Here is a 19,610-nt window from a genome sequence, read left to right as displayed (position 1 = left end):
AGTCAAACCAACACTCAATGTGTGGCCTCTCTACCAATAGCTCAAGGCATTTTCTCATAAATTGCACACGATCAGTTAAATGCTGCATTTTATCAGACTGGGTAAATAAGCATTGCATTTAATTCAAGTTTAACACCAGGCTGGACAACAGTCCATTCACAATCCATGTTGTCTCTTTTCATTGATATTCTTAATGGCCATCAGGAATTAATGGCCCACAACAATCGGAACTTGAGTTACCTCAGGCCAAATCCCATAACAAAGTCAATGGGAGTTTGGCCAAGTTGCAGGCTTGGTGACACAGAAAGATCAGCGGAGGGGACAGGGTTATGACAAGATATTTCCCTACAGCAGGTGTTTCTCAAACTACAAGGCTGGCCTCTGTGCAGTGGTCGAGGGACCAAATATTTTTTCTTTATTGCCGAATCATTTTTGTCCAGCAGAAGTACTGTCTGTTCAACTTGCAACAGGGGCCTGATCCTGGAGCTGTTACTTGGTCTTCATTCAGGCCCCAAATCCTACTGACATTGATGTGGGGCTTGCCTGAGAAATGGTTTCAGCCCCTAATGAAGTTCTACAGGTGAGTAGGTGGAGGAGGAGCAGGAAAAGCCCCAATGAAAAATAAACAAAGAATGGGAGGCTCTGTCCCTACGCACGTGTAGCAGCGTCTCCACTGCTTGGCAATCACCCTACTGCTGAGGGAGCTAGCGGCCAGCCTAGGCTCCATTCAGGAGCAAAGCTCTCTGCACTAATCCAAAGTGTTCCCTGAAAGTAGGACCAGCTGCTGTCCCATGCGCAAACCTCGGCTTAGAGAGCAACACTACGAACTGGGTAGGGGAGTTTGGGTTTTCCCCCCAAACACATCGATCAGAGAACAGTAATTCACACTGGCTCACAAAAATATCTGGGTGAGGGAAGCCCTTAGTTTGTGGGAAGATGGGGACAACACTGTGGGAGATTTTGGAGAACTCTGGGCTAAAGAGTTAAAATTTTGGAAGGTTTTACAGGATCATCAGCCTGGACACTGCATTGCAAAACACTCATTGCCTCTGTTGCAGCATAGAGAGAAGGAGTTGGCAGGTCCATGGAAAGAAGATTTCAAGGGGAGCAGTGAGTATGCAGAACGCAGGCATGGATCTATATATCCCCATGCAATGATCTCAGGAGATCGTATTTTCCAAAGAGGTCAGCACACAGTCAGGGACCTAAATGAAGTCAGCAGAATTTCAAAAGCACTCGGCACTCAGCAGCTCCTACTGATATGAACAAGAGCTTCTGGGTGCCGGGAATATTTTATAATCTGCCCGCATCATTGAAGTGCCTTAACGGGAGCTGAGCTCTTTGGAAAATCCGGCCCAGGAAATACAGACCTGTTAATACAATGCAATGTTTTCAAATCACAGTCATACTTTCTCCCAAATCTGTCCCCATTATCATAGCATCTGAACTCCTTTAATTAATTTATCCCCACAACACCTCTGCAACAGAGGTTGTGCTATTATCCCCATTGTACAGATGGGGAACTGAGTCACAGAAAGACTAAGGCTAAACATTTTTCAAGCACCTAAATGACTTAGGCACTTAGAAGCCTAAGTCTCACTGGAAGTCAATGGAACCCAGTAGCCGTCACTTTTGAAAACGGAACTTCAGGGATAACATTTTCAAAAGCCACTAAGCAGCTTGCCAAAGTTTATACGGGAAGTCTGTGATCAAGTTGGAAATTGAGCTTGGGTCTCCCAGGCTAACCCCCTACCACTTCCTCTTTTCTTATGCCTGAAAAGTTCCCTTCTGTAGCCTACAAGATGTCTCTCAGTTTGTGTGTCCTGTCCAAAAAGCTTGCCTTTTGGATTTACAAATGCTTTTTGCGAGTTTTAGTTGTTGTTTTTTTTTTACTGTTCACAAATAAGATGCTTTAAATATTTATCTGACAAGTGCTCTGAGCCACTTCTGCAATGACAGCATAATTAAACTGCAAAGTTGTTTTCTTTTTCTTATGACAAACTGGAGCTCTCTGATTAACCAAAGCAAGTTGAGTGCAACAAGAGCAGCTGCCAATATGAAAAATTAGGAATCTGCAGCTAAAACCTACCAACTATGAAATGCAAATGAAGGGAAATGACAACCTCCTGTGGAAAAAATAATTTATATGGAAAATTGCTATATAGCCAAAGCTATTCTAATGTTTCCAGATAATTATTAACTGACTCTAATTTGACCTCAGGTGAACTGGAAGTGGCGTTACAGTATAAGGGAGTAATTTTTTTTAAGGAAATTATTCATAAGCCCATAAACTTCACAGAAAGAGAGCGAGAGGGAGACTTTTTTTGTTAGAAGATTTCAGAGTTCAAAAAAAAGGAATTAACAATTTCCAGGACAACAGTCTCCAAGTAGTGATTCTTTTTATTTTGCCAAAGAATGGCTCTTAGGGTCCTGATCCAACTCCACTGAAGTCAGAGGGTCCTAAACCTACCCTGAAATGGTATTTAAATTATATGGGGGGAGGGAAATAATTATTGATCTCCAAACCAAACAGAAGCAGCAAAGCTGAAATCAAAACAGTTGTCATAAGAACATTGATAATATTGAGAAGCCTGGGGAACAGAGGGCTAAATTGCATGATCTTTACTCACATTGGTAAGCACCTACAAGTACCCCCAATGAAGTTAACAGGATTAACTAGTGTGAGTATGGATTGCACAATCAAACCCCTAATGCCTGCTTGTACTCCCTGTGACCCAGAGGGCCAACAGTGCATGGGGTTTTACAGAGATCCCCTGGGTTGGCTATTGGCAGAACAGTTCACCAATGGGTGGCATCTGAGGTCTGTACGATAGCCAGCTGCCCACTGGTCGTCATAATCACTGAGAAATGTCTGTACAGATAATATTAAGGAATTATGTATCCATACTGAACATTATGTTCTGAAGGTCTTGGCGATAAGGCAGGTCGCCAGGAGGTGATATACCCCGGAGATGTTCCTTTCGAGAAGGAGGTGACTGACACCTATCTCCCTGTCTGGCAGTTGGTGTATTATCTTCCTATTTTCACAGTGAGCGAGGGGCGCGTTATGAGATTGCGAAATCATCAAAAGAGGAAATCCACAAGACGAAACAAACAGCAGGGGGTGCCCTGTTTCTGAATAAAAACAAAGGATTGGAGCACCAAGAGAGACATGGAATCCTCTGCCGAGGAGGCAAACTGACAACATGCTTGGTTCATGAAAGAAGGGTCAGTCAGCCTGGCTGTAACGCACTGCAAGGATTTCAGATGAGCAATACTCTACTAGACATGAGAGTACCTTGTTCATTACATACAAGCTCTGAAATGCGTTATGACTTTATTTTATATGTGACCATGTTTCTAGTATTTCTGCTTGCTATTACTCGATTCTCTGTGTTTGTTCATTGAAGTGATATTTGGTTTCACAACAAACCTCATCAAGTGCTGTGGGTTAGTGGAGGGTTGATGTGAGGTGGAACTGGTAAGGTGGGGTGCACTGATTTCTTGAAGCAACCAAACTGTGAATATTGCGAGTGTCCACAGGGCCAGCAGCTGGACACTACAGGCTGACGCTCAGAGGTTGGTATGTGCCAATATGTCCTAACGTGGACAGTGACAGCAAGGCCTAGAGGACAGTGCTTGGACTGACTGTAGTGGTGGAGCTGGGGAGCTGACCCTGACAGGCACAGACTTCCTCGTGCGAAGGGCAGGTGATATTGAGATGCCTCACAACCCCGGGTAACCCAGAGATGCATCACACACCCTCTTTAGGCCCCTGAAAACCCAGTGTCTCACTGGGGAGCATTCGTAAAAGAATTGCATTTCCTGGCCTCAGTTATGAGGGGCAGGGTTACAAAGGTTTATACCCCCGTCATAGAGAACTACAAAAGTCAGCAGAAGCTGCTTCGCACAAATACCTGACTGGCACTGCAAGCAGCAGTCTCCCTCCACCTTTACTGCCAAGTGGCCCAATGGGCAGGACGGACAAGAGCGTCGAAAGCAGATCACCTTGGCGTCCCGGCATTCACATTCCTTGCACAGATCTTCTTTCCATTTCTCTCCATTCTGCATAAGACAATATTGAACACTTTACATGAGGGCTCCGTTCTCATTGCAGTGATGCCGAGTTCAGCAGTGGAGCTGAATCCAGATCCTGTGGCATGTGGCGAACAGTTACAGGTCTAGCGGCCAGCTAGAATTTTGCATAATGAGCCATGACATTAATCAAAGGAGAGCCTCTGCACGAACTAGATGCTTTGTGACCTATAGCAATACCCAAATAAACCAGAGAATCTAATAGAGTGATAACCATTATCAGCCATATTCTAATAACAACACAGGAACACATCAATCGCCATACCAGTGCTCCATCTTGTCTAGCAGCCCTGTCCATTCCTATCTTCTAGAACAGACAGTGATAGATGTTTCAAAGGAAAGTACAAGAATCTCTACAATGGACAAATAAGCTGCCCAAAGGGAAGTTATTTTTTCTGAATCACCATCAGTTACCTCTGAACTTATGAAATGAAAACTAAGAGTTTGTGTCCCATGTAATTTTTATCAGGTCTGATGTAACTGTAGAGGTTTCCATTATTCCTATCAACATCTAAGCCTTTTTATAATCCTGTTAAGTTCTTGCCCTCAAGTATATACCACAGCAATGACCTCCACAGGTTAACTTGGCATTGTTAAGAAGTACTTTCTTTTATCAATTTTTAATGTATTGCCTTTCAGTTTTATTGGCTGTTTCCCTGTTCTCTTCCTCTAGACCATTCACACACCTCTATCAAGTCCCCTCTTATGTCTTTCTCCCCTCTGAGAATGATGCCCTGGTCTTTCCCAAGTGGTTAGAGAGTTAATTCATTAACTGTTTGCCATTATGCTGTGCATTCACCATTCCCTTCATCTTCTCTAAGTCTTGACCAACAAAAATAATTTTGTGTCATCTGCAAATTTTGCCACCTCGTTATTCTATCCCTTTCCCCAGTTCATTAATAAATATATTAAACAACACTGTGCCAAGTAGAGACCCTGGGATCCTCCACTGTTAATCTTCTGCCATGGTGAAAACTGATAATTTATTGCAGTTGCTTGTTTTCTGTCCTTTAGCCTGTCTCTAGTCTATGACTGCATTTTGCATCTCACCTTCTTTACTGAGTTTCTGAAAAGCCTCTTGAGTGGGACTTTACCACAGGCTTTTTGAAAATCTAAATAAGTTTATGTCGCCTCTTTTTCCTTTAACAACTGTTCTGTTGACACACACCCGGGAATTCTAGCAGACGGAAGGGGCACAATTTTTCTTTACAAAAGCCAGTCTTAAGGATGGTACAGCATATTGCCCTTTCTGCACCCAGCTAGTTTTGTTGGCAAGAGCTGGGGACTATCCCACTATCCCCACTACTCCCTGTCCCACTTGGGTATGTCTACACAGCTCGACAAAGCAAGCCTCCTAGTCTGGGTCGACAGAGTTGGGCTTGTGGGGTAGTTCTCTAAAAATAGCTGTGCCTATCTGAAGTCTTGGGATGGGAGTAGGCTTCAGAGCCTGAGCTGCAACTTCAAAGAACTGTCTACATAGCTATTTTCAGAGTGCTAGTGCAAGCCTTGCTAGCCCAAGTCTGTCAAGCCAGGTTGGGAGGCTCTCTGCGTGGGCTGTGTAGACATATCCTTTGTGTCCCTGGGGCCGTTAACAGGGAGCAGTCCCTACACTCAGTGACTGTAATTGTGCTTGACCTCATAAGAGAGGTGGTAAAAGCATGGGGGAGGCTCAGCCTGGTTCTTAGGTGGCCTTTTATCATGAAGATTTCTCTATTAAAAAGGATAATGCGTGAGCTGAAATATGCAACATACTCACCTTGATGTGTTTTACTTTACTCACATCAGGGAGCGAGATCTACAGACAGAATGAGATATGGTCCTGTTAAGAAAACACCTGCATCTTCTACTTCCTGCATCTTCTAAAAGTATTCTGTTAAGAGCTGTTTATTTCTACGTAAGTAGTGGTTAGCATCATTACTCATTTGTCACACTAATGAAAGGTCTCTTATTGTACTTCATCAAAAGAAATTGCATAGTCAATTTCAGAAGAAAAGCCAATTGCAAATATCCCTGAATAACAGACTCCTGTTGCAGTGAAAACACTAATCAATGGGGAACATTTTCCGAAAGCTGCACTGAGCTTTGTCTGTGCAGCTCCCACTGACTGTAATGAAAGTCAAACATCTTAAACCCCAGGAGATGCACTGAAAACTTAAGGGTATGTATATAAAACATTAAACAGAAATGACTGATTCAATTTGTTCTGCTTTCCTCTATGTAATAAAAAGAGCCTTAGGAGACTTATGTGGTGCAGAAAATTATAAACAAGCAGATTTTATAAAATGCAAAAACCCTCTGGGTAAGTAATATTAACAGATTATTATTTTGTAAGACTCAGCAAGCAATGTTCTTTCCAGACTTTGAAGAGATAGACTTTCACTTCTCCAAACCCTCACAAGCATAACACACTGTGTTATGTGTTCCAAATTACCAGGATACTCACATCTTTGGCACGTTCCTTGTACACACAGTAACTACCCCTTGAAATACATTCAGGACAGCACTTCCCCTCCAAATGAATTAATTCTTCAGCCTGCAGAGAGAGAGGTTGCAGCAATACACATGAAACTAGCATTTCCAAGCAATACTGCGGAATGCAGAGGCAGAATGGTTATCACACTGGAATGGAATCTTCAATATTCAATTGCATCTTATCTTCCCTACATCCTACTTCATCTCTGTATGTACGTTTTGAAGGTGTGTTTAAATAAACATTGTGGTTGCAGAACAAACCCCAGAAAAGTTCAGGCAATTCACTGATAAGGCAACTGTATCTCCTTAACTCTTGCCACTGTAAAAGAAGCCCCCAAACTAAACCACTAAAAATACATAAAAACTGGAATGTCATTTTTCACTCCGAATCCCTTGGATTTTATTTGAAAACTTTCACAGCTCTCTAGCTTCATTTTCTATGCTCCATTTTTCCCTTAAAGAAAGGGCTAAAAATTTAAAAAATGTTCATGGTAAATTTTAAAACAGACATTATATTATCTAAATTCTATTCTTGGTTACAAATGTAACAGAGATATTGTGATTACAGCAGTGTAACTGAGATCATGATTGTGTGCCATAAGAAATGGAAATAGGGCCATCCATCTGCTCAAAGTCTGTTGTGTCTGAATGAAAGTGAAACACTTAAGGGAGAGGAAGGATGGTCTTATGTTTAAAGAACCTGGATTAGATTTAGGAGAGCTAGGTTCAATTCCTGTCTCTGCCTTGGATTCTCTCGGCCTGATCCTCATTTACATTAAGAGCTCTTGACACTGCTAAGGGGCCTAAAAATGGGTGTGCATATAAAAATTAAATCAAAATAGGCTATTTTAATTCCAAACTAAGTATCCACACAGACTTGCACCAAAATAATAAAAGATGAACTAACAACCAGTTTAGCTCTTTCAGTGAAAGTTAGTTTGTGGACCAGCTCAAGGATGAGATTTTCAAATGCTCACAGCATTGGACTAACGCTGCTGCCTATGAAGTCAATGGTAAATGCTGGCTGCTTTTGTAAATCACACCTTTTAATCTCTCTGTATCTCAGTTCCGCAGCTGTAAAAATTGGGATAGTATTTACCTACCTCCTAAGGGAGCTCTGCAGATTATTCATTAATAGGTATGAAGTGACCAGATACTGTGGTGGAGTGGGGAATATTAGTAGATGGATTGTGCTTTTGGATATAGTAAAACCCTGTTCAGAGTGAAGTAGAACAGTTTTCTCTTACTGTTTCTATGCACCAGTATTCTAGCTACGGAGTGTGATTCAGTCTCTGCTGGAATGAGTGAGATTCTTTCCAATGACTTAAATGGGGTTTGTATCAGGCCCTGCACTTCCAGTCATGGGGCAGTTGTTCTATATTTGCAGAATCCTCTTTTCAAATTCTGTTACTAAACTGTTCACACACACACACACACACACACGAAAACCCCAGCTAACAAAAACTCCCCAGGACTGGGGAAAGGCTACATCCCCAGGTTCACTGTGCTCAGAGATTGCTGCTCTTGAGTGAAGTGACAGTGAAACACTCCTGGCCACCTACCCTGCAGGGAGAGATTACACCTCATCTCCCTAAGTCTGGAGTAGAGTGAAGAGAAAACTGGTGAATTCCCACTATCAAATGAACTGTTGTTGGATTCAAAGGTTTCCATATATCTGCCAGGATTGCTGGATAGCCACTGCTCAATCACTAGTATTTTCACAATATTAAAACACAGTTAAGGGGCAAGAGGCAAGTACAGAGTTAGATCGTGGCTGAGATTTTCAAAGCCATCCAGGGGATTTTGCCCACGACTCCCATTAACTTCAACAGAAGCATGTGGCTACTTCCCTTGGCTGGATCATAAAAGTCAACTCTTCCGATGAGCCAGGTCTTCAGCTGGTGTAAACTGATGTACTCCATTATTTATATCAGCTTAGGATGCATCCCAGCATATTTGTAAAATATACCGTAGTGATTCTATGAACAGTGTTCTGCTTAGCTTGCCAGTTTGGCTACATATACACAAGTGCAGTAGCGTTACCGATGGTAGATTATGCCAGAATGGCCAATCTGGGCCCAATGCTTTGAAAGGGCCATCGACTGTAGTGAGCTGAGCCACTATGTTGTCAGGCAATCGGGGAGACATTTTACTCTGATCCATCACTGGCCATTCCTGCAAGTGTTTAGATATTTAAACCATTCCTGCAAAACTCCGTGGTGTATGGTAAGAACCCATGTCACTAGCATGCAGTGTGAACTTTCCCACCTCCAACACACACAGACACTTATACAAAGGATGAGGGGGGAAAATGTGTATGGGAAATGATTCTCCTTGCCAAAAAGGCAGTACTGGTCTGCCAAGACTCAGAGGTGGGAGGCACTATGCGAGATAACTATGTCACTCGCACTCTTGTTTAAGAGGCGTTACTCATTACACTCAACATTAAGAATGTGGAAAAGGACTAAGGGGGAGGGGAGTGTCAGACTGAGCAAAATAAAATGTTTACACACACACACACACACCCCAAAAGTAACAACCACCACCTGCAAGGAAAGGAAAAAAGCTGTGCAATACAAATGGTCTAAATTTCTTCCTTATCTTCATAACATTAGGACCAATCCAAAGACATGCTGATAGCACATTACTCATGCAACACTTTGCAAGATCCGGCCCATTGCTCCCTTTGTGACTGGACTGTTTAGAGAAAGTCTCCAAAATGGGATGATGCGGAAACAGGAACTTCATTCTCAGATCTGGTTCAGTCTCATCTTCAGCCACCCGCAACCTGTACTCTTCAGAAACATCCCTGAAAGCTGCCTCTGCAGCATTTCATGGAAGGGACGGTGGGAACTAGCTTGATGGGTTATGAGATGCTTCTGACGGCTAACGTGGTTTTGGCTGAGCATATCCACTTCAGCAACCACCCTATCCACACCTACCAGACAATTTCCAGCAACCCCTTTGAAGGCTGCAACTCACAGCTCATCTGAGGGCTGCTCAGAGTCACCACAGACAGATTCACTCTGCAATTGCTGGGCAGGTTTTGTCTGAAAGGGTTTTTAAATTAAGCCTTAGCTCTAGTCCCATCAGATGCTGACATGCTAGGTCGAACGACCTAGGATTCATTTAAATCTGTGACCTCATTACAATTTAGACAAGAATATGTGACCAGAAAATTAAATTTTCTTTAATGAAGGGCTAAGCCCCACAGACTCCTCGCTTCAATTAAGCTCTGATTTACTGAGGCAGGAAAAAAAAATCTCACATTTTGCCAACAAAGCTGCAAGACTTGGAGAAGAAGAGGAAAAAATGATACCCTACCTGCTTTAAGATTCTTCTATGAGACATTTCATATTGTCCTTGGAGTAAATTAATGCATGGCTTGTACTATTGAGCTGGAATTCTATCCCAAATGATCCAAGACAGCTGCTTCACCTTTTTGGGAAGTCATATAGGATGCAAGTCCTCAAACATTTTTTTTTTTAATTTTCTATCCATTAGGACCAAAATTGTTGTCCAATATGCAAAAAACACTTTTCCTGTCTTTTCCAATGCCCATATGTCACTGATTTCAATATTACTTATTTTGATGCCTGATTTGGGACACCCAGGTTTGAAGAGGTTTTCCATGGAACCCAGTTCTGCCAAGATGAGCATGCTCTTTATGCCCATTGAATTCAATGAGTGTTAATGGCACTCAGCACCACTCAGATTCTGTCTCTAACACAGATAATTTTTTCTCCATAAGAAAGGGAAAGGATCAAATTTGTCAACAGAAATTAGATCTGCTACTTTATATATTTGTTTATGAATCCACATTTGTATTATTTGTCCGTAGAGTGATAATAAACATTGGATGGTCCAATCAGGGGCGGAATACTAAGTATGATGAATCTGTATTGGGGAGCGTCTTCAGTTGTACTGTAATACATCCCAGGTTGTACTGAATACAAGATTTTCTCTCATCAGTACTAGTAAGAATTCAAGATATGGGAATGTCTGCACTGCACCAAATGAAGCTGCTAAATCATTTTCTACATTGAGTCATGATGGTATGTAATCGTTAGTATAAGCATTTCATTTTACAGCTGTGTGCATGTGGAAAGCTAAGTAAAAGAGATACAAATCCAGAAGACTTCTTCTCTTGATCTTGTCTTGTTTCTATGAGAAGCTTGACTTTCCATCCAACTACATTCAGAAGTAGTTTAGGTAGTTTTATTTAAGCATTTTAAGGTAACAAGGCAGCATTCCCTTTGACAATAAAAGTGTGGGTCTAATATTCATCTTTGTAACGTCAGTAAGAATATTTAAAGAGATAATGTTACATGAGTTAGCACATAACTTTATTCCTAGATACATGATCTCTGTTCTTGATGGAATGAAAATTTGTTTGCACTGTGTCGGAATCTAACTTTTTGATACATCCATTAAATTAGTCTTACTCCAGTTCACCTTATATCCATGCACATACCCAGATTTTGGGCTAGACTGTGGGCACAGCCTTGATCCAGGGGTGTTAAATAAATTTTACCATTCTAGGAATGTTTGGTTTTTTTTTAATATCAGGGTTAGAAGGGACCTCAGAAGGTATCTAGTCTAACCTCCTGCTCAAAGCACAGCCAATCCACAGACAGATTTTTACCCTAGTTCCCTAAGTGGCCCGCTCAAGAATTGAGCTCATAACCCTGGGTTTAGCAAGCCAATGCTCAAACCACTGAGCTATCCCCCCCAGGAGTGTTCTTGCCAGGTACTGTGACCTAGAGATATGCACGAAGGCCACAATTCCTTCCCTTCATTACCCTGGTTCTGTAAGCCCAGTTGGAATGAAGCAGATATGAGCCCACTGGTTAGCACTGACACTAAAAGTGAAAGAATAAGTTCTATCTAGCGGAGGAAAGTTGATCCAAAAACCTTTTTTTATGTACAGCAAATAGATAGGGCCAATCAACCCTACCTAATGACATTTCTGCATCCATTTACAGGGCAATTATAACATGAACTATCATCTAAGCTTGAAGTAAGAGGTAAATATTTGTATAGTTTATCACAAATCTCCTCATAAACCCTGACTGCTCGCTGTCTGAAAATAGGTAGGGGGTCACTCAGTCTAGTGGCTAATACCTTAGCTAAGATCTTGCTTTCTAGGCCCAGCAAAGATCAAGGGCAAAACTCTTCACAGTTTTTAACAGAATTGGCTGCCTCTCATCTATGGTTTCTTCATCCAAATTCAGTACAAGCTCTGCTGAAACCATTTCTTACCAGGTAGATAGTGACAGCGCCGGAGACAATCAAAAAGTAAGGTAGCCACTGATTCACCCAGGCGTGCTGCTTGCACAATGCAAGACAGCTAAACCTCCTGCCTGTCTTGCACATACAAACTGACCATCACTTCTATGTTAAGTGTTTCGGAGGCAAGTAAAGAAAGAAAAGCAGGAACTTACTATTGTATTCTTAAAGAAGAAACCTTTTCTTACCAAGGCGCACTCCACTTTGGCACACGCTCCATTCTGACAAGTGACTTGTCCTCCATCACACGTACAAAATTCACAGTGAGTACCATTCCACATCTCATTGTGATACCTGATGGTGCCTTCGTATAAGCAGCTTCCTTTGGAAGACACGCACTCCTCGCAACATTTCCCAGGACGCTGCACTTTGTTCTGACCCTAGCAAACATCAATACTCAGTAAGTGCTAACCTTTCCAGCTAGGGTGACCAGATGTCCCGATTTTATAGCGACAGTCCCAATTTTGGGGGGCTTTTTCTTTTATAGGCTTCTATTACCCCTCACCCCATTCTGATTTTTCACATTTGCTGTCTGGTCACCCTATTTCAAGCCCTCCTTCAGACCTTTATGAAAGGGGCGAGTGAGACATGCAGCCTTGTTGTGAGGCCATACACTGCTGCATTACCTTTTCACAGGTACGCAGGGCACAGTCCTGTTTAAGACACTTTGCTGCCCCTCTGTCACATACACAGGTAGTGCAGGAATTTTTCTTCCACTGCTCACCATGCTGTCCAGAAAGAAGACAGATAGATACATATATAAATGAAAATATAAAGCAGTAACCTTCACCACATTCTCCCCTGGAATATGTATTTCCCTTTGAGAGCAATGGGTTCCTTATATGTACATGTATCCAAGCACAGGGGTTTTTTTTAAAAAAGCAACTGCATATTGCTCCATGATCAGGAAATATACATGAAAGAAGAGAGGCCCAGACTGATACCGCAATGTACACTCCTCATCAGAAAGTTGGCCAGAGGGTCCGTCACCTTTGCAAAGAGTGTAGTTAGTGCTAGTATTACAATTCCCTTTTGCATACATCACTGAATAATACTCAATATATTCCAGGGGGGTACTTTGAAAGCTATGGATAGAGTGACTTTCATCAATGATTTGTTTTCCCACTTAAAAAAAATGGTGTGTGAATAGTAAGTACCTTATCTAATTTATCCCATGAACCTGGCTGCAGCTTGCCTGAAAATTCCTTTATATTTCTAATTCCTTTCAACTCATTTAGCTTCCCAGGAAATTAAAAAATATAGCCATTGTACCAAGTTATTAATGCTGGCAGAAAGTCAGCTGTTAGGGAGGGGAAAAATAGAGATGTGCCAGAATTCATGTCTTGTTGGGTTTTGGTGTGGTTCATCAAAGGTTACCTCATACACTTTTCCAGATATGGAACAGGGTTTTGGAATGCACTCTGGGCAACATTTTCCAGGAGACACAGCCATAACTTCATCCTAAAGATTAAAAAATAGAAAACTTTACTTAAAAAAAGAGATATGAGCAGAATAACAGTTTTAAAATTAAATATGCAGCCCAGTAGCCTACACCTGTAACTCCTGCAAAAGACATTTATATCTATGTGATAACCACCGGCCACCATAGCCATGAATTAGGGTAAGAATTTGGGGGTCAGTTTTGCATTCTGCTGTAAAAGTAGAAGGCCAAGCACAAAGACACTACATCTTGCCATTCGGCCTGACACAGCAGGAGAGAAACTACCCGTTCCTATGTGCTATGGAAAGCCTGGACTAGGCAAAATAGGTATAAATACACAAGCACAGAGCACTGAAAAAATGATAGTTATAGTGAGCAGTCTAGGATTCTTGCAATTACTGCTAATGCGCTTTCCATTAGGGCACCTTGTTAGGAAATCTACGGAACATTATCAGAATTAGCTAAAGCGGATTTTTGGTACATTAAATTGGATGCTTCTAGCTGATTAGTCTCAGATACATCATAGCAACAATGTTCTGGTTCCAGTTTCTATTAATTAAGTTTTAATGACTAACTGATTAAACATTAGCGCAATCAATCAAGGGATAACTTAAGTACATTTAAGAGGAAAAATTCTAAACATTTAGAAATTTTGCTTTAATTTGCTTTAACCAACACCACTTAATCTCGTAATATTAATTACACATCTCAGTATGAATCATGAAGTGATTAGTATTCAGAGAAACAGCTGGGCTTTTTTCAAACAGGAGCCAGTGTTAATTACATGAACATCTGGTCCCACAACACATAAGTGGGCAAGCACTAAAAGAAAAAGCTTTACGATGGGTGCTTTATTTTCCCAGTTCTAAGGTGGGAACTTGCTTCACCACACACCAAGGGGGAGACAATTCTGGATTTGCAACTGGAATGCGCTTGACGGGGAAACAAAAATCAGGAAAATTACAGCATCTCGAGAACTACAGTAAAGCAGAACAATGCGAACTCTCTGGAAGCTGGTTCTTATATTGCAGATGAGTGTGGTTGCACATGAGCACCATTGGGAAGCCCAGGAAGTGAAAAGAAGTCCAACCAGACCTCTTGCTCTTTTTTGGCATTTTTGCCTGTCATCTACCAAAGATAAAATGAATCAAATTATTTTACAATATATGAAGTACTAAGTATGGTTTTGATTTTATGGATTACCCAGCATACTGGAATTTTTTTAGTTAACGTACGTACAGTACTTTGAAGGTGAAAATCATTGTGTAGGTGCTAGAGAATAATGACTGCCATCTTAAGCAAAGAACTGGGAGCCACAAGTGTTCTGATTCTTTAATTTGGGCTAAACTACTGACTTGCTGGGTGAACTTGAGCAAGTTATCTCCCTACATTGCTGGCTCCCAGGATTTGCTGTAATCAGCAGACAACAGAGTCACCTTTCGGGAGTAATATTGTAAAGCTGGCTGAAACTTTTAGTTTGAAACATTTTTGTACAAAAAATTGCTTTTTCATCAAAAAGGAAATTATGGTGGGAAAAATCCATTTTCAACTACATTTTGGGAATGTTCTTGTCAACAACAACAAAATTGGTAGGTTTTAACAAAAACTTTTGAAGAAACATTTAAATAAAACTCCTTTGCTTTTTTCAAAATTGTTCACAGAATTAAAAAATGTTTCCTGACCAGCTCTGCAGAATTATCTGAATTACAAAACAAAAGGCACAGCTGGTGTTTACAATATATTAGTCTGTAATATGGTTGGAGGTTATAATATATTAGTCTGTAATGGACATGGTTGGAGGTTTGTGGGGGCTTTTATTTTTTTATGGAGCGTACACTTCTACATGATTTTCAAAAGCCTCTTTTCTGAATCATTTTTCCTTTAGCCTGCTACCTGCTAGCAAATATGTTTTCTTGAGAAATGCAAATTTCCCATGGAAAGCAAAAGCTAATAAATTGCACAGACCATTGATAGAACAGTTCTCACCTTGCTGCACAACACTGGCTGACATTCGGCTGTGAAGCACTGAGTTGCCCCATTCCTGCAGACACATTTGGAGCATTGGCTGAGATGCCATTCCTCGCCATCCCGAAACATTTGGCCGTCAAAGGAGCAGGACCCTAAGACACAATTAAGACCATCACAGGAGTGAAGTTCTGGAACAGCCTTTCAAGGGGAGCAGTGGAGGCAAAAAACCTAACAAGCTTCAAGATGGAGCTTGATAAGTTTATGGAGGGGATGGTATGATGAGATTGCCTACAACGGCGTGTAGCCAATCCATGACTGCTAGTAGCAAATATCCCCAAAGCCCGCTGATGGGGCAGTAGATGGGGAGGGCTCTGAGTTACTACAGAGAATTCTTTCCCAGGTGTCTGGCTGGTGGGTCTTGCCCACATGCTCAGGGTCTAACTGATCATTATATTTAGGGTCAGGACGAAATTTTCCCCAAAGTCAGATTGGCAGAGAGGTGTTCACCTTCCTCTACACATGGGGCATGGGTCACTTGCAGGTTGAAACTAGTGTAAATTGTGGATTATCTGGAACTTGAAGTCTTTAAAGCACAATTCGAGGACTTCAGTAACTCAACCAGAGGTTAGGGGTCTACTACAGGAGTGGGTGGGCGAGATTCTGTGGCATGCAGGAGGTCAGGCTAGATAATCATGATGGTCTTTTTTGGCCTTAACGTTTATGCGCCTGAGAGTCATTCTCTGTTTCCATTTTCATGTTTTCTCTAATTCCCTCTCCTCATCCAACTCTTTCAATCTCAGATCCATTCCCTACACTCTAGGAACTTCTGCCCCCTGGAAGGCCCAGAGGTAGCATCAGACCATGACTTTCCTTACTAACTCCATTTGGCTGCACAACGTTCACCTGTACACATTTTTTCTGGTTTCTCACGTTCTACTAGCACAATCCCACGTGTGATGACTTTATGGACATTCACAATCATATAAAAAAGACTGCAGATGTATGATTTATCTACTGATTAGCATCTGCAAGGAAGAACTTTATAAGAGCCATCTCCAGGAAGCTGACCCAGAATAATTGCAATGTTGAAAAAACCCGCTGCACTAATTCATTGTCCTGTGTGAAATTATTATTTATTATCTATTTGTTTCTGGAAGCATCCATGATGTATGAGATGCTTTACAAACACAAAAGAAAGCATGATCCTTGCCCCAGTAAACTGATGGTCTCAATCTAATTACGCATGGACAAATGACCTAACTGATGTTGACAGTCTCAGCAGAAAGGCCAAGGATTATACTAAGAGTCCAAAGTTACATCTAAGATCTAAACCAGTGAAAGCAGAAGAGATATCTCAGTACTGAAGAAATGCCTCAACCATGATACTTCCTCCTGAAATTGTCCTGACATGTTTGAGATCTACTTCTAGGTTCTGACATCTGTATGTGAAGTTACAAACTACAGGCGGTACCTATATCCCCTGTGAAGCAAATTCAGGATAGATCATAGAATATACAAGGCCATTACATTCACCATGTTACCCCCACATTAAGCTCAATAATTTGTGTCTGACTGAAGCCTATCTTCCAGAAAGGTAAACAGTCTTGACTCAAGAGATGGAGAATCCACCACTTCCACTGGTAATTTGTTCCACTGATTAATCATTGCCAATGTTAAAATGTGTATCTTATTTCTAATTTGAATTTGTCTGGATTATATTTCAGCCATTGCCTTTATTCGCTAAACTACAGAGCCCGTGAGTACCCATTACTTTCTCCCAGTGAAGGTTGTTACAACCTGTATTCAAGTCACTTCTCAATCTTCTTGATAAGATAAACAGATTGAGAGCTTTAAAACTCACTGTAAGGCACTTTCTCCAACCCTCAAATCATTTTTGTGTCTCTTTTCTGCATCCTCCCCAATTTTTCAACATCCTTTTTAAACTGTTGACACCAGAATGTATTCCAGTAGTGGTTTCACTAATGCCATATGCTGAGATCAAATCACCGCTCTGTTCCTACTCATTACTCTTGTTCATACAGTTGAGAATCGCATTAGCCCTTTAACCATAGTATCATGCCGAGAGCTCATGTTGAGCTGTTTGTCCACTCTGACCCCTAAATCCTTTTTCAGGATCACTGCTTTCTAGAATATAGTTCATTTGACACACATGGCCTGCATTCTTTGTTTCTAGATGTATAACCTAGCATTTAGATGTATTAAAACACCTCCATTTGATGAGGATTTCCATTAATAACCAGGTTTTGAGATCTGTCACTTAGCCAGTTCTCAATCTATCCAATGTGTTCTTTATTGCTATTGTACAGAACTAATTTTTTAAAGAGATATGCAACCAGAGCCATTCCTTGTGTAGGGCAAATTGGGGCAACCGCTCCGGGCCCCATGCTTTGAGAGAACATGTGGGCAGATGAGATTGGTCAGCACGGTCAGTCCCAGAAGAGGTGAATCCGTCACTTCTGCATCCCCCTAGGAACAGCCCTGTATGCAGCATGAAGTCAAATGCTTTACAAATCTCAAAGGTAACAGCATAACATCCTTAATCAACTCAACTTGTAAACTCATGAAAAACTGAAGTCAGGTTTGTTTGACAAGACAAGTTTGAATGGTGTGGTCACTGCTGTGAAGATGTGCCATACAGCCTTAGGCCACTGAGTTTCACTCACACCATTTCTACATTTTTTACTAGTCCAACACTTGAGTCTGTTCAGCCTGCATGTCATAACTGATATCATGTGGCTAAGATACTGCAAACAATATGACTCATGCTAGTTTCAGTCCTGGTATAAGCAGCTGCAACTCCAGTGAATCCAACTAGCGTCTAATAGGTTCCTCCCTCTTAAGGAGGGCTGAATTTAGTCTGTACACCCTAAAGTGAATAAGTACACAGCTTCAAAAGCAAGCATAAAATCTGAAGCATCTGTGGATTTAAATGAAGTTTTTTGAATTATTTTTGTGCGTGTGGTTTAAATAAAACTATGTGTTTCTCAAAACGCAAAAGGCCTGATTTATCGGAGGTGGGGGGGAATCAATAATTTCACCAGCATTTAAGAGATTTTTGTCTTTAGGTTAAGGCTGAGATTTCAAAGACACCTATGTGAGTTGGATGCCCAATTCCCATTTAATTTTAATGGGATCTGCACCTCCAAATCCCTTAGGCCGCTTTAGAAATGTCAGCCTTTATCTACAAGAGCCAAAATGAGCAGCATGAAAGAGAATCCGGAGAAGTTCCATATCCCAATGTGTGTCTGGGCAGGGTACTGCACAGGAGAGCTTGAAGAAGACTGTTTCAAAGCAAAGAGGAAAAATACTCTTCATTGATTTGAGGAATAAAGAGATGGTCTCACCTGATCACCAAACCAATATGCAGAGCAGCAAGGACGACCCCACTCCTTGAGGCCACTTAACTAAGGCCAAATTCGCTGTGTGGGGCGCCCCTTTCGAATACTCACCACCAGTGCCCACGCATTTGGGACAGCACTCTCCTTGAGCGATGTACTCCAGCTCCCCTCTGTCACAAGAAAGGGATGGGCAGGATTTGGGGGTGCAGCTAACCTTCCCATTGGCACAGGAGCACGCCGTGCATGCAGAGCTTGCCCATTCCGTGCCATGCTGCAATGGAAAAATAACACGGGAAATCTGTAAGCTAATTTAATAGCCAACAAGCCTGGAAATAATCCTTGCTCCTGCACTAGTGCCTAACTTCCCTCTTCTGCAAACTTCCCCAGGCTCTGTAACTCATGGCCTAGACTCCAGGCTGCAGTGCACCCACTGTTCCCTGCAACATGGGGACAAAATAGTCCCAACACGGGCATAGCAGTCATGTTGAGATCAGTCCAATTGGGAGGGTACCCCTGGTGGCGTAGACGTAGCATAACCTCGGCCAAAGGACCTACATCTAATGGACACATTCTCCCCACCCACGACTGCCTGTGTGATGGGCTGCCATGTGTAGACCGGACACAACCCTGCAGCTGTTCTGTCTGTACCTGGATCCCATTAAAATGTTCAGTAGGACCTACACTTATCCAAGGACAATATCTGTCCTCATAAGCTTAAACTACTTAAAAACTACAGTGTACCTCACAACAAGCCAAATCCTGCTTCCCTTACTACCCACCGACTGCTGGATCTGCTCTCATCAGCAGGGTTTGGCCCAGTAAGGAACGTACTGCTTTTTGCAGTACACTCCAACACAATATACAGAATCTTCTTTCCTCAAGATCATTAACGAGCAGAAAGCTATCTTAGAAGACTCTACTAGGTACAACAGCACATGCATCATCACTCATAGAAGGCAAGGATATAAGCTGTGATATTGTTTGAA

General features: G+C 41.7%; 1 protein-coding gene across 2 annotated transcripts in view; it reads right to left on the bottom strand.

Annotated features, from left to right (window-relative positions):
• FRAS1 (Fraser extracellular matrix complex subunit 1) overlaps positions 1–19,610 on the bottom strand; it is a 307,206-nt gene that overhangs the window by 160,840 nt on the left and 126,756 nt on the right. For both annotated transcript variants that reach the window (XM_075066086.1, XM_075066087.1), the window contains exons 5-12: positions 18,736–18,895; positions 15,284–15,417; positions 13,234–13,317; positions 12,483–12,584; positions 12,045–12,236; positions 6,539–6,628; positions 5,852–5,890; positions 3,918–4,065 (exon numbers count right to left, since the gene is read on the bottom strand). In XM_075066086.1, the coding sequence (XP_074922187.1) occupies positions 3,918–4,065; positions 5,852–5,890; positions 6,539–6,628; positions 12,045–12,236; positions 12,483–12,584; positions 13,234–13,317; positions 15,284–15,417; positions 18,736–18,895 (949 nt within the window). The remainder of the gene's footprint in view (positions 1–3,917; positions 4,066–5,851; positions 5,891–6,538; positions 6,629–12,044; positions 12,237–12,482; positions 12,585–13,233; positions 13,318–15,283; positions 15,418–18,735; positions 18,896–19,610) is intronic.

The sequence above is a fragment of the Chelonoidis abingdonii genome, chromosome 5, assembly GCF_003597395.2.
Source record: "Chelonoidis abingdonii isolate Lonesome George chromosome 5, CheloAbing_2.0, whole genome shotgun sequence".
Taxonomy (NCBI): domain Eukaryota; kingdom Metazoa; phylum Chordata; order Testudines; family Testudinidae; genus Chelonoidis; species Chelonoidis abingdonii.
This window is presented reverse-complemented; position numbering and strand designations above follow the sequence as displayed.